At 38.9% G+C, this 27,226-nt stretch overlaps 1 protein-coding gene across 4 annotated transcripts in view; it reads right to left on the bottom strand.

Annotated features, from left to right (window-relative positions):
- LOC128030934 (triple functional domain protein-like) overlaps positions 1–27,226 on the bottom strand; it is a 252,485-nt gene that overhangs the window by 101,417 nt on the left and 123,842 nt on the right. For all 4 annotated transcript variants that reach the window (XR_008187999.1, XM_052619030.1, XM_052619031.1 and 1 more), the window contains exons 8-10: positions 12,920–13,111; positions 3,704–3,835; positions 3,049–3,279 (exon numbers count right to left, since the gene is read on the bottom strand). Coding sequence is in view for 3 of the 4 variants with exons in the window: in XM_052619030.1 (XP_052474990.1) it covers positions 3,049–3,279; positions 3,704–3,835; positions 12,920–13,111 (555 nt within the window). In the remaining variant the exon portion in view is untranslated. The remainder of the gene's footprint in view (positions 1–3,048; positions 3,280–3,703; positions 3,836–12,919; positions 13,112–27,226) is intronic.

Below are 27,226 nucleotides of genomic sequence, written 5' to 3'. Positions count from 1 at the left end.
TAAATGTTATGTCAATTTCTAGCAGAATAAGTATTAAAGAGCAGAGTAAAAATAAAATTATATATATATATATATATATATATATATATATATATATATATATATATATATATATATATATATATATATATATATATATATATATATATATATATATAATTTTTTTTTTTTTTTTTTTTTTTTTTTTTTTTTTTTACTGGAGGGGTTTTGTAAGGGATCCTGTAACTGGTAGCTACACAAACATCATGGGATCTGTTCTAGGGAATGTAAAATACAAACACAATAATATAACAATATAATAATAATAAAAGTATACTTTAAATTCACTTTATGATGATTTGGCTAAAGGCATCTATCTGATTCATTACAGTAAAAGAGTTCCACTGCATTTCAAGAGTACAGCCACCAGGGGGCACCTCTAAGCAGCAGGAGTCACTGCGACAGCTCTACACCACTATAAACATCAGCACGAACATGCAATGAGGTCATCCTGCAGATTAAGCAGCAAGACTCTGGTGTCTGCTCTGATGGTGCTGTCTGAGAATACAATAACTGTGTTTATTAATGGAAATTTGACAAACAGAGTAGTATCTGTTGTTTCTTACAGGTTTGCATGAACATCTGAACACATGCAATATTTCACTAATAAAAAACTATTAGAAATGGTTAAGTGAGTAGTATATGTTTTATTAACCATATGGAATTTGCAAGGTGAAGCTGCTAAGACTCTTTCTAAGTCTGAAAGCTTTCTACCTGCCTCAAAAGACACAGGAGGACACAGCAAAAACACATTGAGTCCTCTACTCATGCATATTTGCATTGAGCCACCTTTGATCTGGCTGAATGTGCCACACATAGAAACATTCAGAGCTTTTTGTGTGCTGGCATCTGTGTGCGTGCTAATAGAAGCAATCATTTGTCATGCAGATGCTCAGTCTCAGGCTCACATGGCTGTTTTCTGATGTCTGGTAGTTTTAGATGTCCCGTATGCCTGCATAATTTTATGGGGCAAACCCTCAACATAATGAGGCTGCTTAACACAGTTACTATGACAACTGATACTGAATGCTTCTGAGAGAAAAATGCTAAGTAAAAAAATAAAAAAATAAAAAAATAAAAACGGGATCATATGCCGCGTTTCCACCACAGGAACTTTACCCAGGAACTAGGGACTTTGGCCTGGTACTCGTTGTGTTTCCACCGCAGGAAACCAGGAACTAAATAAAGTTCCGGGTAAAAAAATGTCCCTCATAAAGTCCCTGCTGGCGAGGTGGTACTTTTTCAAAATTCTGGAACTTTCGGGGGCAGGACTTGGGCGCTAAACATCCTGATTGGTTGTTCACGCAACATTGGTTGAGTTCAACCACCATTTATTCAGATCATTTTCAAAATATTACTGTTATTGTGTCATGAAATGTAATTTTAAAAGTATTTCAGGCGAGAATGTAGTTGTTTAAAACTCAAATCTGTGGTTTATTTATGAAGTCAGAGCCTATTTAAAAATGTGTTTCGCCGATCTCGGAGACAGTGAACTCCACGCGATCAGCGGGAGCTCAGTGCTTATGTATCCGCCGAGAAGCAGCCTCACCTCGGCTAGGCCTTCTGATATGTGCCACTGGCTTTGATGTCTCTTTAGTGGTTAAACATAAAATATAATTCGTTTTGGGTAAATCTAACAGGTTATCTTTGATCTCTATTCAATTTATCTATATGTTAAAATGAAAAAAAAATATTTATATAATATTTTGTTTCATTGTAATGGCTGTATATACACATATCCCTGAACTAAGTACATTTCTGCAGCTGTTATTATGTTTAAATGAAAACGAAAGGAGGCAGTGGTATTTGAAATCAAATTTCGTTTTATTGTAAATACAGAGAGGAAAATTGCAGTAGCCATGGTCAGCTGACTGAAGTTATCAAGTACGCTGCTGTTTGCAGAATTACTGGATTTGCATCGTCGTGGACATCACACTCCCGAGTCGAATGCACAAAATCTGAACTACCGAGGATGCACGTCCAAAATCAGCGCACTTTGTATTGGGAAACTCGCGCAGACCTACGTCACCAGTCTATTTGCCTAATCTTCCCGGTACTTTACACCGCGGTGGAAACACAGAAAGCAACAGGTCTGGGGGGAAAAAAGTTCCTGGGAAAAAAAGTTCCTGGTACAAATGTTCTGGGTAATTTCAATGGAAACGCGGCAATAGTGTGGGACAGACCGTGTGTGAGAGAGAGTGGAGAGACATTTGGATGCTGTTTTGAAAAAGATGACATGATGAATTATTAAAAGATTAATTATTATTTTTGGGGTTAACTGCTCCTTTAAAAAAATAAATAAATAAAATACTTGAAAAAGAAAAAAGGTAAATATTTAATCCAAAAAACAAAGAAAGAAAAAAAATAAAAAATAAAATTAAAAACATTTCTGTTAACAGTTGCATGTTTACAATTTAATGCAGTGGTGCCTAAAATCTCACTTATACATTTATATTTGTTCTTAACTGAGCAGTGAAATCTTATTTAAACAGAACTCACTTTATATTCAACATAACGATGCCTAACAGGCATTCAGATGCTGCCATTTCATTCAGACAAAGAGAAGAGATTCGACCAGATTAACCTCATTTACGAGCAGGACTCATTTTAGTGTCACTCTGTCATATCAAACTAAAAATGATCAAAAAATAATTTTGTGTTTTGCCACATCAATTTATATTAAGAACATTTTCTATGGAAAATTCAGAATTGTCTTCACAGGAATAAATTAGCTTGATGGGATTAAATACGTCATAAATTGGACCAAAATTAAGTGAAACGGGCAGATCAAAATCACTGCAATTAGACAGTAAAATTCTGTTGAAATAAGCATGTGCAAGAAGAAGCTTGTGGGAAGTGGGCGAGAATGAAATGAAAAACATCTCTCACTTCACAAATAACATGTGAATAAATGCAATAAATTTAAATCCACATCCACATGGGATGTAAAAAACAGTGTTTACATTATTTTGTATATAAAGTATTTGTAGTTAAGGGTAAGTATCCGACCTGCTGGACATCCTGTTGGAAGACACAGAGCTGTAGCCGTTGGTGAAGACGAAGTTTGCGGTGCTGCCAAATGTTCTCCAACTGCCTCTGGTGATGCAGAACTTCATGAATGATATCCAGAACATGGTGCACTGCCTTGGAGTAGTTAGCCGAGGATGTCAGTGAATCTGCACTCCCTGGGGTCAAAGGCCGTTGTAGCTTATCTAGTAGGGCTTTGCCATCCTGACTAACCTGAGGAAGAACAGATAATACACATGAACACCTAAAGATGTTACTTACAGAAAACTTGTCTAGATCTGCTATGGGATTTACTGTATATGTGTCTATACATGCAGCAGCAGCAGCAGCAGCAGCGTATCTTACAATATCACAGCAACATGTCTGTGTAAAGCAAGTCCATATTTGCCTTGCAGCAGCAGCAGTGTGTAGCAGATCTAGTCCACAAAGACCAACAACATTAAAATCATCATACTGAAGAAAAACTATTCCAAAAGTTGTCATGACTGAATTTTTTTTCTTAGTTCTTTCTCAGCTTAGAGGTATACTGAATTTAGTCTTTAAGGCAAAACTGTTCACAAACACTAGTAAAACATTTTGTGTTTTTTTTACTGCAGAGCATAGTTTTTTACTTTAATGGACACAAAGAGATTTGTACCTCAGAATAGGCAGTGGTTATGTGTTCACAGAGACCCTGGTGGTGGTGGATTGTGTCTTCCAGGTCCTGTAGCTCAGAAGGAAGTTCTCCCTCTCCACAGGCCTTACACCATGAGTCAATGTTGCTCATATACTAGAAAAAGACAAGAATAGTCAGTAACTGGTCAGTAACAGTCCCTGTGAGCGATTCCCCTGGGCGCTTCGGTTAAAAGAGCAGTTTCTAAAAGAGCAAATCACGGACGATTTGCGTCTTTTTCAAGATGCCGTTTCGTCCGTGTCCTTCTGGATGCGGTCATTTCCCGTCTTCGGTTGACGGTCACGAGCGGTGTCTGGGCGTCCAACACGCTGAGGCTGCCGTCCAAGGCCTGTAAGCTGTCGGTCGCTCTGGCTGCCAAGGCTTATAGTGCTGCGGGCCAAGCTGCCTCTGCCCTGCATGCCATGGTTATCCAGCAGGTACATCAAGCCAAGGCGCTGAAATCAATGCACGAGGGTGGTACCGACCCGAGGTTGATGCAGGAACTGCGCACGGCGACTGACTTCGCCTTACAGGTGACGAAGGTCACGGCGCGGTCCCTCGGGAAGGCGATGTCCACGCTGGTGATCCAGGAGCGCCATCTCTGGCTGACCCTGGCCGACATGAGAGACGTCGACAAAGCTCCCTTTCTCGATGCTCCCGTCTCCCAGGCAGGCATGTTCGGCGACACGGTCGAGGACTTTGCCCAGCAGTTCTCGGCGGTGCAAAAGCAGACTGAGGCCATCCAGCACATCTTGACGTGATCCTCCGGTTGCTACCATTCTGTCGTGGGCAGTGCCTCAGCCTGCTTGTCGCCGTGGGCACCCCCCTGCATCGTGCCCACAAATAGGGAAGATTTGAAGCAATCTTTCTCTGAAGGTTGAAATCCCTTCCACTAACTTTGTATGGGCGGAACAGCAGCTTGGCCTTCTCCAGCAGCGATGTACTCTCCCTTTGGCCCCTTCGGTACCAAGGTCAGTGAATTTGCGCTGGGGCTTTGGGAAGGTTACGACCTTAAGCGTAGCTTTTGTGGCACGCCAGTGCTTGTCGTCAATTGCAGCGCCACAGGGTTGTGACAGTGTTCAGGTTGTGGCGTTTTCCATAGGACCCCATATGTCATTCGACATAACTCTAAGTGACCGACAGATAGGGAACGTCTCGGTTACGAACGTAACTCTCATTCCCTGGTGGAGGGAACGGAGACGTTATGTCCCCATGCCACAACCTTGAACTGGTTGCTGTTGCCGAGACACGTTCTCGGCTCCTCTGCATAAAACCTAATGAGTGGATGCACCTGTCGCCCTATTTATACCCGTTGGCACAGGGAGTGGCTCAGATATGTTAAATCCACTAGCCAATTTTAATTGGCATTTTCTCTTAAACTCAAAGATGATTGGCCTCCCAAGTGAGACCCCATATGTCGTTCAACATAACGTCTCCGTTCCCTCCATCAGGGAATGAGGGTAACGTATGTATCCAAGATGTTCTGCTACACCGTCTACAGTGCTTATGCATTGCATATTTTTTTACGCACCCATGTTAATGGATTTTCAGCATTCACACTGCAATAGGTTGGAGTCCGTCAGTGCGTTCCAGGAGTGGTGCGTCTGCAGCAGTGCAGCGATTGTTTACGTACCGAGTATTTTTGCTCTGATGCACCCGCTGAATTAAAGTGACAGTGCATTATTTGTGGTAAAAATGAACATGGATTGACACGGAAATGCTGTAATTTAACAATAAATGTATACTAATTAAAGCCTACTGTGTATCACACGCAAAACATGGGTTTTTGGCTAGGTTTAAAACAAGAAAAAGAGCACTTTTAGATAAACAAGGCAAATATATACACTTTTATGGAAGCAGAAAAACAAAGTTCATTAAGACCCATGGGATTGCTTGCAATAAAGATTTAAAAGCAAAAAACAGGAGAGTCGACTGTCTCTGTTAGTGGTGTTTTAATTTTAAATATTTGCTTTATCCTAACAAGTACGCTAATTGTTGTGTTTAAATGTTTTGCCGCTTGCTTGAGCAGCTTATTATACAAACCTAGAATTACAGTCTATTATTGATGCTGACAACAGATATTAAATGCATGAAGCATTCAACTAAAGAGTCTCTGAAAAATCATTGGTGAGTCACTTACAAAACAAGTAATAAACATTCAAGATTTTACACTGGAAGAAAAAAACAAATATAGTTTAGTCTGACTGTTTATATAGTAGGGGTGGCACAGTTCAACTTTTTCACTGTTCAGTTTGTTTCGCGGTTTTAGAGTCATGGTTTCGGTACAGTTTTGTACGTGCTATGTTTATGGAAAAACGTCCCTAGGTTACGTATGTAACCCTAGTTCCTTGAGGGAACGAGACGCTGCGTCGAGCGCTTTTGGGGAACGCCTTTGGCAAGAACAACTCTGAATATCGTGTGCAATCAGTTCAATGGAAGAGCGTGACGTCACGGACGGGGTGACGTAGCGACCAGGAAGCTATAAAGGCACGTGCCATGCAGCTGGCTTCAGCTTCGAGTAGGGAAGCAAGCCCCGGCAGGGGTGCCGGGAGTATGGCTCTGCGACACAGCGTCTCGTTCCCTCGAGGAACTAGGGTTACATACGTAACCTAGGGACGTTCCTCTTCGGGAACTCGAGCTGCATCGAGCACTTTTGGGGAACGATGTGCCAACGCTGCCAGACTACCAAACCCCTGCCTAGTGTGTATCCGGAGAGCACAGCTAAGGCGAGAGGACAGAAGAGCCAGGAGCGGCTTGCATATCGAGATTGTAAAATCTGGTGAATGTAGAGGGCGTGGACCACCCCCGCAGCGTTGCAGATGTCCGAGAGGGACACACCTGCTAGAAAGGCCTTAGAGGCAGCCATACTCCGCGTAGAGTGAGCCTTGGCTCCCAAAGGAAGGGGAAGACCAGAGGACCCATAGGAGACGTTGATAGCACCGACTATCCAATGACTAAGGGTCTGCTTAGAGGCAGGAGAACCCTTTTTAGGAGGACCGTAGCAAACAAGCAATTGGTCAGACTTTCTCCACAGGGCAGCTCTGTGGATGTATGCGTCCAATGCTCGCACTGGACACATTTTAGCTTTTCCTGGTCTGGCTCCCGAAAGGGAGGAGGACAGAAGGCCTGCAGTATGACAGGTTGTGGTGTGACAGAGGGAACCTTCGGAACATAACCCGCTCGAGGGTATAAGAATGCTTTGGCCATACCAGGGGCAAAGTCTAGATAGTTAGGGGCCACCGAGAGGGCCTGGAGATCTCCAACTCTCTTTAGAGAGGTAATAGCCAGTAATAGAGCAGTCTTAAGTGTCAGATGTCTGTCTGAGATTTCTTGAATTGGCTCGAATGGAGCTTTGCAGAGAGCCTCTAACACCACAACCAAATCCCATGGGGGAATACGGGACCATACTGGAGGTCTCAGCCTCAGTGCATCTCGGAGGAAACGTGTGACTAGGGGGTGTCTACCCAGTGGCTGATCATTGAAAGGGACGTGGTAAGCAGCTATGGCCGCCACGTACACCTTTAAGGTGGAGTGGGTTAACCCCGCAGAGAGCCTAGCTTGTAAAAACTCCAGAACTGTACCAACTGGGCAGTTAACAGGGTCAAGGTGGCGATCTCTGCACCATGAAGTGAAGAGTTTCCACTTCAGGGCGTACAGTTTCCTCTTAGAGGGAGCTCTGGATTGGAGTAGTTGATGCATGCAAGTGATCCTGCCGGCGCCTCATTACATTGTCTGTTATATATTTGCTTCTTATTTATAAAATACGGGCAATTGATTGATAAAACATTGATCAAAATTAAGATACAATTTATAGAAAACAAAAATCTTTATCTTAACAATCTGATTTTCTACAAAAAAATTATTATTATTATTTTTATTATCATCATTATGATTATTATTATTATGATTATTATTATTATTATTAATGTTGAAGAGAGCTGAGAATATTTTTTCAGGTTTATTAGGGGGGATAAATTGAAAGAACAGCATTATTAAATTTGTTACAGTCACGTTTATTTGTTACATTTATATTATTTACATCAAGCTTTTGAATGGTATAGTATTGTATATTGTTACTGAAACTTCATAATGTTTCATGTGATTATAAATTTAGTCAGGAATTATATTTTGGAAAAAGTCTAACTAGTAAAATGTTTACAGGTTATGTGAAAACTAGTACTACAAGTATATATATAAATGAAAAGAGACTTACTCATGTTTATGATCTCTGCTGAATAAAGCACTTCATCATTTTTTTCTGAGGAAATCCATTTCTCAAATCCTCAACCACATCACATCTTTTCGGGGTTCATTATGTCTTATTGCTCTCATCGCGAAGCAAACAGTAAAATAAAAAAACTTGAACAGTCTCGCTGTTTTTTCTTCTGTTATTGGCGTATTCAAGCCGCGCGCTTCAGTTTGAATCTGAATAGCGCGTTCAGCGAGGGGACGTGGTCACAGTAAATATAATGAAGTGAGACGTGAGAAACTAGACATCGCGTTGTTTTCATATGGATTACTTTATCACAGAATATTTGTTTTGGCAGCACTTGTTTAGTTTAAAAACAGACATGTCAAGCTTTCTATAGATATCTCTCTCATGTCTCTTTGAGTATTCACGGAGTTACAGTTCATTTTAATGACGTGTTTGTACATTACGATCAGCACAGACAGCACACCTTGTTTGTTATCTTTATTTTATAAGTGCGCAAAGTTCTGTTGTTATTATGTCTGTATTCAAAAAAAGTAGACCCTTTACAGATTCGATTGATGTATTACTCTTAACTGTACGATCAAAACTGAAAGTGTAATTAAAGTTATTTTCATGGTTATACATGCGTTAATCGACTACAGAGGGTTAAAAAGAGTTTTCTATAAAACAACACTTAATGAAGTCTTTAAAATCATGTTTTACCAAAAACAGGTCTTCACCTTTTCTCGTTCCGCTTTCATCTCTACGTGCAGACTGAGTTCGTGCGTCATCTTCGTGCCAGTTATTCAGCCAATAAAGTGTAGGCCTATGTATTTCAAAATTGTGTCTAGTACAATATTAATTACAAAGGTTTAATTGGCATCTATATTTCAAACGACCCGACCGACCGCGACCCGAATATCATTAAAAATATTTTTGGATGACTCGTAAACGTGGGCAACCGCGGGTTACCACAGGCACCCGCTCAATTTGGATCAACCCGCGCATCACTGTTACTCGGCCCGGCCAGAACAGGGCTACTAACAACAGACGGACCCCGTCCCGGCGTACTCTCGACAGAACTCCCGGGAGCAGAGCTATGGGGGGAAAGGCGTACAGACGAAGCCTCGGCCAAGTCTGTGCCATGGCATCTAGTCCCAGTGGAGCTGGGTGAACTAGAGAGAACCAGAGGGGACATTGCGATGTCTCTCGAGACGCGAAGAGGTCCACCTGAGCTTTGCCAAATATTTGCCATATCTGCTTCACCACCTAGGTTGAAGCATCCACTCCCCAGGCCTCGGCCCCTGTCTCGACAGCATGTCTGCTCCTACATTCAATCTCCCAGGAATATACACTGCTCTTAATGAGAGGAGTTTGCCCTGGGACCACAGGAGGATCTGGTATACCAGCTTGTACAAGGTGCATGAACGCAGACCTCCCTGTTGATTGATATAAGAGACTACCGCTGTGTTGTCGGTGCGCACTAACACATGACAGCCTCTCAGGTCTGGGAGGAAATATTTCAATGCTCGATATACTGCTAGCATTTCTAGACAATTGATGTGCCATGTCAGATGGCGACCGCTCCACAGACCATGGGCAGGGTGGCCACTCACGACCGCACCCCAACCGTTGAGGGATGCGTCTGTCGCTAGCGTTACACGGCGACCAAGAGCTCCCAACACCGGGCCCTGATTCAAGAACCAAGGTTTCTTCCATATGTCTAAGGCACGAAGGCATCGCCGCATGACTTGAATAGTTCGGAAAAGATTTCCCCTTGGGGAAAACCCCTTGGTCTTGAGCCACCACTGTAGGGGCCTCATGTGCAGGAGGCCAAAAGGTATCATGTTGGACGCAGCTGCCATGAGCCCCAACAGTCTCTGGAACTGCTTGACAGTGAGTGACTGGCCTTCTCTGACTCTCTTGACTGATGTGAGGATCGACTCGATCCGAGCAGGAGACATACGTACCTGCATTGTGGTCGAATCCCATACTACGCCTAGATAGGTGGTTCTCAGAACTGGAGAAAGTACACTCTTCTTGGCATTCAGTCTCAAACCCAGCTCACCCCTATGGGCGAGAACGACACCTCGATGTCGAACCGCCATCTGCTCTGATTGAGCTAGAATCAACCAATCGTCGATATAATTTAGAATGCAGATGCCCTGCATACGGAGGGGTACCAGAGCCGCATCTACACATTTCGTGAACGTGCGGGGTGAGAGTACAAGGCTGAAGGGAAGTACTCAATATTGATAAGCTTTGCCCCTGAAACCGACCCTCAGAAACTTCCTGTGTTGTGGAAGGATGGATATGTGGAAGTATGCATCTTTGAGATCTATTGTGACAAACCAGTCCTTGGATCTGATTTGGACTACAACCTGTTTGACAGTGAGCATTTTGAACTTCAGTGACATAACTGAGAGGTTTAATTGACGTAAGTCTAAGATCGGATGCAACCCCTCCATCCTTCTTTGGTACTATGAAATACCGGCTGTAAAACCCGGATTCCCTGTCTAGAGGAGGGACCACCTCGATGGCCTCCTTCCTTAATAGGGTATTCACTTCTTGTTCCATAACGAGAGCCTGCTGGGGGCCGACGACTGTCGGTGTAACCCAATTGAATCTCGGCGGTGGACGGCTGAACTGAATAGAATAGCCTCTTTCTACTGTGTGCAGGACCCATTGAGATACATTTGGCAGTAGTTTCCACGCTGCTCGATAATGTACTAAGGGAATCAGTCTCTCGAGACAGATCTCTGTTGTAAGAGGCCCCGAAGGGGAGGCGAGCTTTCCAGCTCCGCTACGCTCACGGGCGGAAATAGCTGGGAGAGACTCTCGCGGGAGACCGCTGCGCCCTGAAACACTGGCAGGGTTGGCAGACCGGCCTCCAGAGGGCACCAGGGAGAGACGGGCACCGTATAATGAGGTGGAGGCTACCCTCGAGGTCACTGGGATTCTGGCGTCAGGACCTCTTCGTCGAGGACTTCCTAGCTTCGATAACCGTACGAAGATCTGATTCTACCCTAGGAGCCCCCGACTGCCAGATCCACCTGCGAACCCAACGAGTGCAGCAGCCACTCTGCCTCAGCAGAAGCGGGCCAGAACCGCGGGGAACGCTGGCAAAGGCTCCCTCCTCGAAGAGAGCCCTCCGGGATCGAAGCGTCCGCATCGGCAATCGTTCACAATGGGCTGGGGAGTGGATGCTTCCCTCGAGAGCCGACTCAGCGTGCTTCGACCCCAGGCAAACCACGCATAAATCATGTGTGTTTCCAGCCGTGATGTAGCGCTGGCATGGAGGAACACACAGTTTATAGCGCGATTTGGATTCGCCCTTCACGTGTCTAGTCTTTGCTTTAGACTTTGGCATTTTAGTCTAATGATACTGGACAGACAACAGTAAATAAGACTTACAAGACAGACTTATGAACATGCACACACAGAGCGCTTGCTGAAAGACGCGAAGCTGAAGCCAGCTGCGTGGCATGTGCCTTTATAGCTTCCTGGTCGCTACGTCACCCCGTCCATGACGTCACGCTCTTCCATTGAACTGATTGCACACGATATTCAGAGTTGTTCTTGCCAAAGGCATTCCCCAAAAGCGCTCGACGCAGCTCGAGTTCCCGAAGAGGAACTATACTTTATATTCTATCCAACTACAAGCAAAAGCACAAATAAATACAATAGAGTAAAGATACAGTACATACATAAACAGTGATTTTCAATTGTAGTTTTTTTTTAGGTAGGTCTAGCATAAGTTTTTAGGTACAGAAATTGAATAAAGCAATCAAATGTAAAACATCATTGCATATTGAACTGTAAAAATGAAAGAGTATTCTTTATTAAAGATTCAAAAGCTTTTTAATCAAGAGCAGTGATCGATTTCTTTGTTGTTGCTCTTCAATTAAGACTGTCACTTTAAGAAAATGCACTGATCCAGTGCACTGATACAGTAGGCCTATGTTCAGGCGGCTATGTCTGCTGTAGGATACTTACCAAGACGAGCATTTTGACATATTTTTTGTCTGAATTTGTCCATTTAAACACAATACTTAAGAGAGAGTTTAATATTTGCACGCGTTCTGAGGCTTTGTATGAGCTCACACACAAATCTTCTTACTGCGCGCGCGAGCTTGCGTCCTCTGGCTCTTAAATGTTTAAACTGGCAAATCTTAAATGAGTTTAGTTTAAACATATTAACGTATTCTGTTCAGATCTCATCTGTGAGCGCTCTATCAGCACCCTGATGATGATGGAATAAATGACTCCTCATATTCCAGAATATGGTATTCGCATTGTTCAGGGGTGGGAATTTTTTCATTTCTCATCGCTAATGTTGTAATGTCTGGGAAGCAAGAATGCACATCCATCAACAGAAACAGATATTAGCTGAACCCTGTTTGTTTTAGGCCTACGTGTTATTTATAGCAAACCATATTACAGATGCTTTGTCAGATTTAAGTTGAACTGCGGTCCCAGCGTACGCCGAACCGTGTGTGGTGAACCGAACGGTTCAGTTTTTTTTCAGCGAACCTTGCCACCCCTATTATATAGGCAGACTTCCTAAAAAGTGCAATAAGCGTGGATTGTGGTGCTCTTAAAAAAAAGAGCGGTCAAAAATGTCAACATATCCCTTCTTAATGTAACCCTAGTCTGTGATGTGAATTTAAGACAACCTGACAACTTGTTTTTTCTGATAAACGGAAAACGGTTTTAAAAGTTGGTATGAGTTTTTGTGTTTGGAATCCTACTTTTTTTCTATTTCATTGGGATCCATCTGGTGTAAAGTCTTTAAAATTGAACTATGTGAACAGTACATACTTACAAGGCAACTCAGTTTTGCTAAATGTTTTTGCTACTACAGCATCTGGACAGTATGTTGCATAGAGCTTTATTTGTTATTAGTTATATTAATTAACACACACATTGCATCATCATCATCGATGCATCAGTCTGCTTGGCCACTCAATGTATCTCTAGGTACATGCATCCTAACATTTAGACCTCACCTGGTCAGTTTTCTGGTGGAAGTTAGCAGACATCTCCAGCAGCGTGCTCCTCTCATCAAGTGCAGAAGCAAATGCTTTCCATTCCTGTTCCAGCTGACCTGAGATCTGCTGAATCTGCTGGGTTGCATAGTGACCTGACTCCAGCAGCCTGTTCCCCACAGACATGATCCGACTGATGTTCACATACACATTCTGCAAGAGACCACAATAAACGGTTTTCAGAGTTCTGTATACACTGCATCACTTCCTAAATGTTTATTTATTTATTTATTTTATTGTATTTATTGTAAAAAAAAAAATTGGTGGTGGGGGGGGGGGATTCAGAGAAAATACAAATGTAAAAATTTTCAGTGGCTGAAACCAGTGACACCACAGCATTATTTTTCACTATCCAATATTTCTCTCAATCAGTCTTTGGATAGAATCAAGCTCCACCCTACATTATTTCCACCTAAATACTCTGTTTCACCTAGAAACACATCACATAATCACAGAAAGCAAATGTTTACTCTCTGACGTAATGGGAGGATCTGAGGTATGCATGTTCTTTGGGAAGAACTAAAGTCTAGTGCATGAGGGTGCTGGTAGAACGTAGAGCTCTTGTTACCATGCTGTTTCTCATATGGGGCTAATTACACAGCCCAGAGGCATTCAGAAGGGTACAGGATCAATACACAGAGAGCTGTCAGATGAAAACCTGATGGGGGTTTGTTAATGGCCTACGTGCAGCAATAAACTGCAGCAGTCGTGTCCAATGCATGTGAAAACCTGGAGCAACAACAGTCACATATAAAAACACACACAAACTTTTGAACCCTTAGCTTTAAATCAAGTCCAAGTACAATACAATATGCAATGAATGCAAAATACTATGTTGATTATATAATTTTATCATTGTTAAGGATGTGAATCGGTGCACCCATCTGTTATACATTGACATACAACACATAAACACACACACACTAATTCTATTAACTGTGCACACCCACTAAATCTGTTGTCAAAAAAAAAAAAAAAAAAACATTAAATATTCACATAAATAAATAAATAATTCATTTTAAAGAATACCATTTATAAATAATCCAGCCTGCATATGTAGATAAGACAAGCCACTGATGCCCACATTTCCATAAGATGGAAAGTCAGGATGGAAAATTGTGTTACTAACTCTCTATATCACTCACTCACCCCGAACATGGTTTCAGAGCTGCTCGGAGAAGATAGACATGCACCAGTAATCCCAAATTCATCAAATCCCTGTATTATATATGACAGGCCTTGTGGATGGCATCATGGAAACAATTAAGAGCTTCACGTTTCTCATTTCCATGTAAATCTAAAGCAGCTTAAAGTAAACTCTGGCTAAACATATGCTAAATGTTATAGGTGCTATTGTCATGTCAGTGACCAGTGGTTTAGTAGCAAAATTGACTTTCACATGGAGGGCACATCGAATAAAATCTGTTTGTATGATTTACATAAATTTACACAAATCAAGAAACATGTTTGTTGCAGAAATGACACCAAACTTTGAGATTAAGTTTTATTTTAAATCTCTGGGACTATAATCAATACACCAGCATGATGGGAGATTACCCAGCCATGTGTAAAATGTATTTACCAGAGGAGTGTTTTCTACATGTTGTCCTCCAGATTGTCTTTTATAAGACAGTTCATTTACAACTTGACAAGCATAACGTTCCACTAAGGTGACATTACCCCTGGAACTCAATGACATAGCTGCTTAAGCATGTCTATTACGAAAGGTTATAACCAGGCCCCCACTGTGCCAAGTGATGAACATTGACGTCTCCATAAATCGTCTATTGAATTACTGTAAATACATGTGGCAAATGCCGCAGAACCTGCAGGCTATTAACCCAAGACTATTGTATCATCACCAAAATTCTCAAAATATTGCTAATTATAAACATCCAACACACACATTTTAATTTCTATTTATTTTTTGATCGTGGTTCTGTGAAATCTTTCACAATTTTAGAATGTAATATAAAAACAGTACCGATGTGGCGCGGCTGACACAGAAGAGTGTAGGCAGTCTGTGTGATGTGGAGAAACAAATTAATTATTGAATAAAGACGTTATTTTAGATTTTTTTCACTTACAAACAGTATCCTTGTCACTTCATAATGTTACGGTTGATAGCAGATGGACTATTCTGACTACAGTATGTCTTTCATATTTTTTTGTACTCAAGTCTCAAGCCTCCTGGTTTCATCCAAAAATATCTTAAACTGTGTTCCGAAGACGAACAAAGTTGGTCTATCAGCACAGAGCTGTTTCCAGTAATAATAACATCAAAAACCATCACTACAGACAAAGTATTTTAGTTGTGTGAGTTAAGTAAGGATGTGATAAACACGATTAACACAAGACATGCATTATCACCTCATCAAAAAATATAAACTGAATAACCACCTAATAGGGCTGTGCGATATGGGGAAAATATCTAATTGCAATTTTTTTTGACAGATACTGCGATTTGATTTGCGATTTTAAATTTGCAAAGTCAAGCTTCAGCTCAATATTGTCAATTATGTGCAGCACAGTATGAGTATCATTAACCTGCTGAAAAAAAATTTTTTTACAGATTCCATTAAACCTTTTCAAAATTCCTTTTTGTTTTTGCCATTATTCCAATAGGAATTACTTTTTTTCTATCCAATAAAATTCCCATTATAACCCTGAAATCCATTACATTTTCAATTGTGGTTTGGGAGGCGTTTTCCATATATATATATATAAACACATCACATAATCACAGAAAGCAAATGTTTACTCTCTGACGTAATGGGAGGATCTGAGGTATGCATGTTCTTTGGGAAGAACTAAAGTCTAGTGCATGAGGGTACTGGTAGAACGTAGAGCTCTTGTTACCATGCTGTTTCTCATATGGGGCTAATTACACAGCCCAGAGGCATTCAGAAGGGTACAGGATCAATACACAGAGAGCTGTCAGATGAAAACCTGATGGGGGTTTGTTAATGGCCTACGTGCAGCAATAAACTGCAGCAGTCGTGTCCAATGCATGTGAAAACCTGGAGCAACAACAGTCACATATAAAAACACACACAAACTTTTGAACCCTTAGCTTTAAATCAAGTCCAAGTACAATACAATATGCAATGAATGCAAAATACTATGTTGATTATATAATTTTATCATTGTTAAGGATGTGAATCGGTGCACCCATCTGTTATACATTGACATACAACACATAAACACACACACATTAATTCTATTAACTGTGCACACCCACTAAATCTGTTGTCAATAAAAAATAAAAAAAACATTAAATATTCACATAAATAAATAAATAAACAAGTCTCAAGCCTCCTGGTTTCATCCAAAATATCTTAAACTGTGTTCCGAAGACGAACAAAGTTGGTCTATCAGCACAGAGCTGTTTCCAGTAATAATAACATCAAAAACCATCACTACAGACAAAGTATTTTAGTTGTGTGAGTTAAGTAAGGATGTGATAAACACGATTAACACAAGACGTGCATTATCACCTAATCAAAAAATATAAACTGAATAACCACCTAAGAGGGCTGTGCGATATGGGGAAAATATCTAATTGCAATTTTTTTTGACAGATACTGCGATTTGATTTGCGATTTTAAATTTGCAAAGTCAAGCTTCAGCTCAATATTGTGCAGCACAGTATGAGTATCATTAACCTGCTGAAAAAAAAAAAAAAAAAAAAAAAACTTTTTACAGATTCCATTAAACCTTTTCAAAATTCCTTTTTGTTTTTGCCATTATTCCAATAGGAATTACTTTTTTTCTATCCAATAAAATTCCCATTATAACCCTGAAATCCATTACATTTTCAATTGTGGTTTGGGAGGGGTTTTCCATATATATATATATATATATATATATGTATATATATATATATATATATATATATATATATATATATATATATATATATATATATATATATATATATCAGCAGACAAGATTATAATGGTATAACTACTTTTATAGAATTAACTTAACTACTGAATTTCACTGGAAAGATTTTATATATATATATATATATATATATATATATATATATATATTAGGGCCGGGACTTGATTAAAAAAATTAATCTAATTAATTAGAGGCTTTCTAATTAATTAATCGAAATTAATCGCATTTTAATCGCATACAAATATTTGATCTGAGAACAGTGCGAAGTAATTTTTTTTTATATATATGTATATATATTTTTTATTTATATGTATACCATTGAATAATGACTGAATACATTTATTTATAAACAATTTAGAAATAGTACATTTCAGAAATTCAGGTAGCTTATAGGTGCTGAAACCTTCTGTAAAGTGTTTTTTAAGTAATACACAATACTGTCAATTACATTATTCGCCTATAATTCGCCTGCTATCGTTATTTGCACCTCTTGCCACATGTACAGTTTATCTATCTCTCTCGCTGATGAGGGATTCACATGTGATAAATGCAGGGAAATAGTTAGGCTGACGGAGAAGATTTCAGAATTAGAGACACGCATCCAAACTTTAATTGAGGACAGTAAGAATGTTAGGGCTCTAGATACGGCTTTGGATGCGTCTAGCTCAGGGATTCTTATACATTGTCCGGTTCCGGCAACAGAGCCCCTGCACCAGGGCAACTGGGTGACGGTGAGGCAGCGTAGTCGTGGGTCAAAACACCGCTCTTCTGTTCCGAACAAAACATTAAACAGGTTCTCCCCACTCAGTGATGCACCCACTGAGAAACCTGATGAAAGTGCTCTAGTTAGGACCCGAGCACCGAGGTGCGAGGACCCTCTTGTATCTGCTTTGTTTGTTATTATTATTAGGGCTCAAGCCCGAAGGGGCGAAGAGCCCTATTGTTCCCCTAAGGATTATTAGGGCTCAAGCCCGAAGGGGCGAAGAGCCCTATTGTTCTTCTAAGGATTATTCTTCTTCTTATTATTAGGGCTCAAGCCTGGAGGGCGAAAGCCCTATTGTTTTCCTTAGGATTATTTTTTATTATTATTATTATTAGGGCCCGAGCACCGATGGTGTGAGGACCCTCTTGGAATTGCTCCGTTTATTATTATTATTATTATTATTATTATACTTCTCCAAAATGAATCGCATTTTTGAGGGCCTAAACATACTCAAAAAGTCATGAAACTTTGCACACACCTCAGAACTGGCGAAAATTTATGTCTGATGTGGGTTTCAGAAGTGGGTGTGGCAAAATGGCTCAACAGCGCCACCTATACACGTTCAACGGTGTGCGCCTCGAGCTACGTTTCATGTACATGTATGAAAATCGGTATACTCATGTAACTCTCTAATACCTACAAAAAAGTCTCTTGGAGCAAAATCCGAAACCCAACAGGAAGTCGGTTATTTCTAATATTATGAGCAAATTTTGTGTCATTTTTGTCATTTCCATGCGTTGTATTTTAACGAACTCCTCCAAGAGATTCATTCAGATCAACACCAAATTTGGTATGCCTAATCTAAAGGCCTTTGCGATGTTAAATTGGGAAGCTTTTGAGTTTTCGTCGAAGGGCGTGTCAGTGGCGGCCTGGCGAATTTCGATGATTCGCCATGAAAAATGAAGTTGCTATAACTCAGACATACAATGTCCAATCTGCCCCAAACTTCACATGGTTGATAAGACTCTGAAACTGAATAGATTGACATGCCCATATTCAGTTATATTCATAGCGCCACCTATTGGCAACAGGAAGTGTCATATTTTACGCTGCGAAGAACTACTCCTAGAAATTTTATGACATCAATGTCTTTTTTGTGGTCAGTCTAATCTAAAGGCCTGTACGATGTTAAATTGTGAAGATCTTGAATTTTTGTTAAAGGGCGTGTCCATGGCGTCATGTCAAAGTTCGATGTCTCGCCATGGGAGTAGAAGTTGTTGTAACTCAGGCATAAAATATCAGATCTTGCCCAAACTTCACATGTTTGATAAGAGTACTGACCTGCACACATCTGGAGGCTAATATTCCATTCGGTGTGGCAAAATGGCTCGATAGCGCCACCTATACATTTTCAATGGAGTGCGCCTCGAGCTACATGTCATGTACATGTACGAAAATCGGTAAACATATGTAACACACCAATAGCTACAAAAAAGTCTCTTGGTACGAAATCCGAATCCCAACAGGAAGTCGGTTATTTTTAATTTCCCCTGCAAAATTGGTGTTGTTTTGGTCATTTTCAGGGGTTGTATTTTAACGAACTCCTCCTAGAGATTTATTCAGATCAACACCAAACTTGGTCAGTGTAATCTAAAGCCCTTTGTGATGTTAAATTGCGAAGGAATTGAGGTTTTGTTAAAGGGCGTGTCCATGGCGGCCTGACAAATTTTGATGATTCGCCATGAAAAATGATGGTGCCATAACTCAGACATACAATGTCCAATCTGCCCCAAACTTCACATGTTTGATAAGACTCTTGACCTGAACAGATCTACATGCCAATATTCAGTTATAGTCATAGCGCCACCTATTGGCAACAGGAAGTTACATATTTTACACTGTGACAAACTACTCCTAGAAATTTTATGACATTAATGTCTTTTTTTGTGGTCAGTCTAATCTAAAGACCTGTGTGATGTTTAGTTGTGAAGATCTTGAGTTTTTGTTAAAAGGCGTGTCCATGACGCCATGACGAAGTTTGATGTCTCACCATGGGAATAAAAGATGTTTTAACTCAGGCATAAAATGTCCGATCTTGCCCAAACTTCACATGTGTGATAAGGGTCCTGGCTTGAACACATCTGAAGGCCAATATTCCATTATAAAGATAGCTCCACCTGCTGGCAACAGGAAGATTGGCACACATATGGAATAAACTTTGATATATTGCACTTATGTTTATGAGTTTAAATGCATATTTCTCAACGTTTACCTTTTTACCAAAGCCACACGATGGCGGTGAGCCCGGGTGCGAGGGCCCGTTCATCGCTGCTTGCAGCTTTAATTATTATTATTATTTTTTTTTTTTTTTTTTTTTCTAACGTTACGGGGGCTTTTGGGGCCCTTAACATGCTTAAAAAGTCTTGAAAATTGGCGCACACATTGGAACCTGCGGCCATTAGGGCCGGGCAGAGACTGATACACGGGCGTGGCACAGGGGCTCTACAGCGCCCCCTGGAATATGGAGGGCCATATATCATACATACTTGTACGTAGACGTACGAAACTCGGTACACGTATAGAACTCATCAATACAAACAACTTTCGTATTGCATATCATAGGCTCCGCCCAACAGGAAGTTGGCTATTTAGGGTTTATTATTCATATTTGTCATCAAAATTGTGGGGGCTTTTGGAGTCCTTAACATACTCAAAAACTCTTGAAAATTTGCACACACTTTGGAATCTGTGGCCTTTAGGAGCCTGCAGAGGCTGGGACCCGGGCGTGGCACAGGGGCTCTACGGCGCCCCCTGGAACACAGTCAGAAATGTTGTTGTATAGCTCACACATACTTGCACGTATTAATATGAAACTCAGTACACATATAGATCTCATCGTGCCAAACAACTTGCGTATTGCATGTCATAGGCTCCGCCCAACAGGAAGTCAGCTATTTAGAGTTATGTAAAAAGCGCATGCTCTGGAATTTGATATACTTGTCATAGGTTTTTTACTCGATTGCCACCAAACTCGGTCAACATGATCTCAAGACATTGGGGATGAAAAATTGCCAGGGGATTTTTGATATCTCGAACGGTTTGCTCGTAGCGAGGCGTTGAATTTATGGCGAGAATTGAGAAACAGGAAGTGTCTAATACCATCCACATACATTTCCTAATTTTAATCAAACTTCATCAGATTATTCATTGTATGATGTCGATCGCATATATGTGACTATTAGGAGTCAAAGTTATAGCGCCACCAACTGGCAGCAGGAAGTGTGTCATTTTCAAAATGCTTTGAATTCAGCATCTTATTTTTACTCGATTTGCTTCAGACTTCATCAGAATAATGTTAAAACACAGCCGATATAAATCTGCTGGGGGGATATTGATATCTAAAAATATTGTTGCCGTGGCAACATGTCAAACTGGAATATTTCTCAGGTGATTTTGAAGCATATAACATGCTTAGAATTTCATCAAACTCAGAACACATATCAGTATTAGTGACTGGCAAAAGTTCATAAGAGGGCGTGGAAGAGGCACTCTATAGCGCCACCTTTTGTCAAAAGTGGGGGGGTTAGTTTTAGCTACAGACACCAAACTCAGTACAAAAATTGTTCTTATCAAGACGGACAACTTTCTAATTCACAGTCATCAGCTACGACCAACAGGAAGTCGGCTATTTTGATTTGAATGTGGATTGTTTTTTACATTTAGCTGTGAATTAATGCATACTGCTCAGAGGAGAGTAACACTATACACACCATACTTGGTCTACATGTTGAAAAAACATTGAGGAACTTAAATTGTGAATGGGTTTTGGACAGCTTGGATGGTTTTGTCGTGGTGATTTTTTTAAATGACAGTAAAAATTGAATTATTAATTTTCCTGCATTTTTAAATTCCAAACACTTCAAAACCTTTTTTCATACAGAAAAAAAAAGTTATTCTGAGTAAATATGCATAGTTTCATGACTTTACAACACTGTATGGATAACATAAAATTAAAAAACTGTCAGACATCTCATCTCACTCTGTCCATCTGTATGAGTTTGTGTGCTTAGACTTCCATTGTCTGAGAGAAATAGCGCCCCTACAGGTGCAGTTACCGGACTAAAAAAGGCATCTGAAAAAGGGAGGAGACTCTCTTTTGGTTTCACTTTTAAATCGTTTAACATACAAATAAATACTTGGATTTAATTCACACTGACAAGCTAAACCAACATATATGATTATTACCAGCTCAGGGCTCATTAATAATTGATGTGTGGTCAGTGATACGTGAGAAACACGAGAGATGAATCACAGCTCTGAGCAGGAGCGTGTGGAATGATGAGCTCAGAAAAAACGAGTTTATTCTTGTTTTATAGCTATTAAAAATAAAGTATTGCAGCGATATCACACAATTCACCAATCAGAACACACCAAGAGCTAAATTAAGATGTTTTTGAACTGTTTGTGTGAAAATGAAATATTCGCGGCTGCCTATCTGAAATCACTGCCTCCGATCAGCGCGCACAGTGTCACAAGTTCAAAACTAACGAATTTATTCTTGTTTAAGAGCTTTTTAAAATAAATTATTGCCATAAATGCACACAAGACACCCATTATAACACAACACGAGCTAAATGCAGGTGTTTGTGACCCGTTTAAGTGCGCAAGACTGTTTGAAAGCGCGATTGGCAGAATAACATATATCTCTCGAGCTGCAGGATTCTGCCTTTCGTCGTAAGAACGAACACATCACGGACAAGATTATTTCAAAATACATAATAGCTTGGCGAATATAAACGAAAACAGCCACGTGAACATAAACTGTTGAGATATAAATCTGAAGTGGATCTACTGGATTTTAATATTAAGTGACCGCATATACCTGCTTCTGTCTTCAATTTTAATCTATATAAAAAATTAAACTCATTCATCTTGGCTGCTTTTTTAATGTGTGTACGTATTTATTTATTATTTTGCTCTAACAAGACTGAATCTATATTTAATTAGATCAATTACATTATATTTTACATTTGATTTGTCCATTTCTGCATCTAAACGCCTAAAAACCTAAAACATGCTCTATTATACTATTGTTAGCAATTTCTTTATCGTCCAATTTATCTGGTGTACACACTTTTATTTTCATAATAAACTTGTTTGTTAGATTATACACAGTTACAGTGGTCTATAATAAATATTAACAGGTTTTATTCAAGCTGTTTAGAATGAATGTAGTAGGCTAATTATTTGAAATGTCACTCCAAAAAAATAAAAAAAATAAAATAAAATAAATAAAAAACATTGGAAAACAATAACTGTTGTACTTTTTTATACATTTTGTATAATTTCATAGTTTATGCATTATAATTATAAAAACAAATAAATTTAGCCACTCACATAGAAATCTTAGGCCTTATCCTTTTCTGACAGTTTTCTGACCTTATTTTTGCTACAAATAATAATTTCAAACTAATTTGATACTGACCTCTGACATCCTGTGACATGATATTTATTTGAATTTGCATAATATCATGGATGTAACAGTAAATCTGTTCAGCTCACAGATCAAGACTAAGCTGTAATGCAAGCAGAACTTTCACAAATGCTTGTAGGTCAATAAAATCATTACAAAACACTTACAAATCATTTAAGGGATTTGATAACACTGTAAAATAATGTTTAATTTGTTAACATTAGCAAATGTATTGATAACACTTTATAATAACTGCACTCATTAGTAAATAGTCAGTTCATGCTTTATAAAGCTTTGCCCCAATAGTAATAGTCAGTAGTAAGCAGTTTATAAATACAGCTATAAATAGCTTGTTCTTGGTTTATAAGCACATTTATTAAAAAGGAGAGTAAAGGGTCAGTTTTCTTCCTATGAAAAAAATAAATAAAAATAAACAAACAACAACACAGATTGATACAGAACTCAGAAATTTTATTGTGGATTTATGATAAAATCAACCTGTAAATGAATTCATTCTCCTCCAAGAAGACACAAGTAGTTCACACAAAACTTTTTTAACATGAAGCCAATATACTGAAGATGTTAAATTGCGAATGGGTTTAGGATACCTTAAATGGTGTGGCCATAGCGATTTATTAAAGTAACATAAAAAAATACAATAGTTATTTTACTATATCTTTAAAATTTTTCATTCCAACTCTTCATAATTTTTTATATAGGTAGAAGTCATCATTTGAAGGAAGCACAGTAAGTTTCATAGCTTTATCATTTTCAAGAGCCAGCATAAAATTAAAACTATCATAACATATAAATCAAGCTTGCAATTCTTAGTACCAATAATGGCCACCAGATGGAGCGATATGATTACTTTTAAATAATTATTGTAGAAACAAGTATGATTTAAATCATTTATAGAAATCTTTCACAGAAAAATAATATGAATTTTATGTATTTTACTGATAAAATGACCCTCACTTAATTAGAATAACAAGCTGAAGTATTGTGAACTGTATATTAAGAATAATTCTTTATAGGCTTTATGGACAGATATGTTTTGAGTGACTCTTGAATGTTCAGCACCACATCCTCTTTTACCACTGTTTAAAGAATGTAGCTTACAGAACAGGTGCGGATGAATTTTGGATAGCTTGAATGGTTTTGTCGTGGTGATTTTTTGAAATAACAGTAAAAAGTAACCAGTAAATGTCTTTTATTTTTTTAAAGTGCAGCTTCTAAACACTTCAAAAAAATGTACACATAGAAGACAAGTCATTCTGAGGAAATATGCATAGTTTCATGACTATACAACACTATATGGATGATAGAAAATTAAAAAAAACTATCATACATCTGATGTCACTCTGTCCCTCTGTCACTGTGGGTAATGTGTGTGTGTGTGTGTGTGTGTGTGTGTGTGTGTGTTTGTGTGTTAAATGAATTAGGTGTGAAACTATCAGGGAGCATTTAGTCTCCATCGCCAACATTTTACAGAACTGCCACTTTCCTGGAGTCTCAGAATTACAATGTGTCAGGTTCTGAGAGATCTAAGATTCCAAAAAATTATTTAATTAGAATACCATGAAGTATTGTGAAATACTTTATATTAAGACTTTATATATATATGCTTTATGAACAGATTAGAGTGACTCGTGAAGGAGCAGCACCACCTCCTCTTGTCTGATGGTTTGAGGAATATATCTTCCAGAATCCGGGATTAAGATTTAGGAGCTCATTTTTATTCCACCTCCTTTCCTGAAAGTCTGTCTTGCAGAATTGACTAAAAATTAATCTTCACATTAATTCCTTATTATTTGTGGGGATATTAATATCTTATATGGCGTTGCCATGGCAACGCGTCAAACTTGAATGTTCTGTTATGGTGAGTTTGAGGCAGACAACAACCTCAGATTTACATGAAACTCAAAACACATATCAGTATTAGTGATAGCTAGACAATGGCAAAAGTTTTTAAAAGGGCGTGAAGGAGGCACGCTATAGCGCCACCTTTTGTCAAAAGTGGAGGGGGTTAGTTTTAGCTACAGACGACAAACTTTGTAAATAAATTGTTCTTATCAAGACGGACAACTTTCTTATTCACAGTCATAAGCTACGACCAACAGGAAGTCAGCTATTTTGATTTGAATATGTATTTTTCTTAAATTACAGCTGTGATTTAATGCATACTTCTCAGAGGGAAAGTTCACTATACTCACTAAACTTTGTCTACATGTTGAAAAAACATTGAGGAACTTAAATTGTGAACGGATTTTGGTTAGCTTGAACGGTTTTGTCGTGGTGATTTTTTGAAATGACATTAAAAAGGGAATCATTAATTGTCTTGTATTTTTACATTGCAGCTTCCAAAAAACTTGAAAGCATTTTTTCATACAGAGATCAAATCATTGTGAGGACATATGCATAGTTTCATGACTTTACAACACTGTATGATTAAAAGAAAATTAAAAAACTGTCAGACATCTCAACTCACTCTGTCCCTCTGTTTGAGGAATGTATGTGTGCTGACTGACTGAGCGTGTGTGTGTGAGTGGGGGATGGCCATGAGCTGAGTGGCAGACACAATGAGAGAGAGAAAGAGAGACTTAAACATCTCTTTAATCACCTTTAATCACCAGTTGTTGTTGCTAATTGTGCTGTTTTCATTACACTTTAAGAAATCTCTAAGGCCTTATCCTTTTCTGACAGTTTCAGGAATTAAGAAAAAAATTCTAAAAATACTTATTTGTGCTGCAAATAATAATTTCAAACTCATTTGATACTGACCTCTGACACCCTGTGACATGACATTTATTTGAATTTACATAATCTCATGGATGTAACGGTAAAACTGTTCAGCTCACAGATGAAGACTAAGCTGTAATGCAAGAAAAACTATTTCACAAATGCTTATAGGTCAATAAAATCATAACAAATCACTTATTATTTAAGGATTTGGTAACACTTTAAAATAATGTCTCATTTGTTAACATTAGTAAATTCATTGGTAACACTTCATAATAGCTGCACTCATTAGCTAAGCAAATAAATAGCCAAATAGTAAATAGCCAGTTCTTGCTTTATATAGCCTTCTCCCAAAATTTATAGTGATTAGTAAGCATTTTACAAATGCAGCTATAATTAAATTGTTCATGGTTTATATGCACATTTATTTTGAGATTAAAGGCTGTAAACTTCCTAAAAAATAATAAAAAATAAATAAATAAAAATAAACAAACACAGAACTCAATAAAATAAATAAAAGAAAACTGTACACTTGAATTTATATATATAGTATTCGTAGGGCACCAACTCCCAGAGGGGGCACCATCCCAGTTGCTCATAAAAAAAAAAAAAAAACATGCGCCATTCTCCCATCCGAGCTCGCGACCGCTCGCACCTCATGTTTGCAGATGAATGTTCGTAATTGATGGATAGACATCTATGCCCGGGTAAAGGACATCAGCAATCCGGCACAGAGAAAAGAAAAAGAAAGAAAGTAAAAAACAAAACAAAAACAGGCATAAAGTTGGCTTAACATTGGAGATTCGAGAGTCTCAAATTTAGGGACCATCTCTAAAGTTACATGTGATATTGTTATACACTTTTCTAATATCAGTAGCATTTGAAGAGAATGACTTACAGTCATAAAAACAACTGTAATTGTTCATCTAGGTTACAGCTATAATGCACAATTAAATTGAATGTTTGATATTTATTAAAAGTCATATGTAGATTATGCTAGTTTTTCACATGGGCTCAAACGCACATTTGAAGCTAAATAGCATTTGAGGAAAAAGACTTGCAGTCATAAAACAATTGTATTCATTTAAGTGTCAGCTACGATGCACACCTTATAGATTTTTTATATATATTAATATAAAGTGTTACTAAAGTTATATATATTGTTCTGTGTATGTGATTTCAAAGTCTAGTAGATGGGTTGGATTAACCCTTTAACTGCCGTAACCCTTAAAACTTGATTGCCAGAGGGTTACTGTAAATACTTTGCACACGCGTCAAACCTGGTGAAAATTTTCGTCTGATATAGGATTCAGAAGAGGGTGCGGCAAAATGGCTCGACAGCGCCACCTATACTAAGAAAATCAACAGCCTTCCAGCTATGTTTCACGTACATGCACGAAAATTGGCACACATATGTAACACACCAATACCTACAAAAAAGACTCTT

This window comes from Carassius gibelio, chromosome A16 (assembly GCF_023724105.1).
Source record: "Carassius gibelio isolate Cgi1373 ecotype wild population from Czech Republic chromosome A16, carGib1.2-hapl.c, whole genome shotgun sequence".
NCBI lineage: Eukaryota > Metazoa > Chordata > Actinopteri > Cypriniformes > Cyprinidae > Carassius > Carassius gibelio.
The sequence above is the reverse complement of the archived record's forward strand: the minus strand, read 5'-3'. Positions and strand labels throughout refer to the sequence as shown.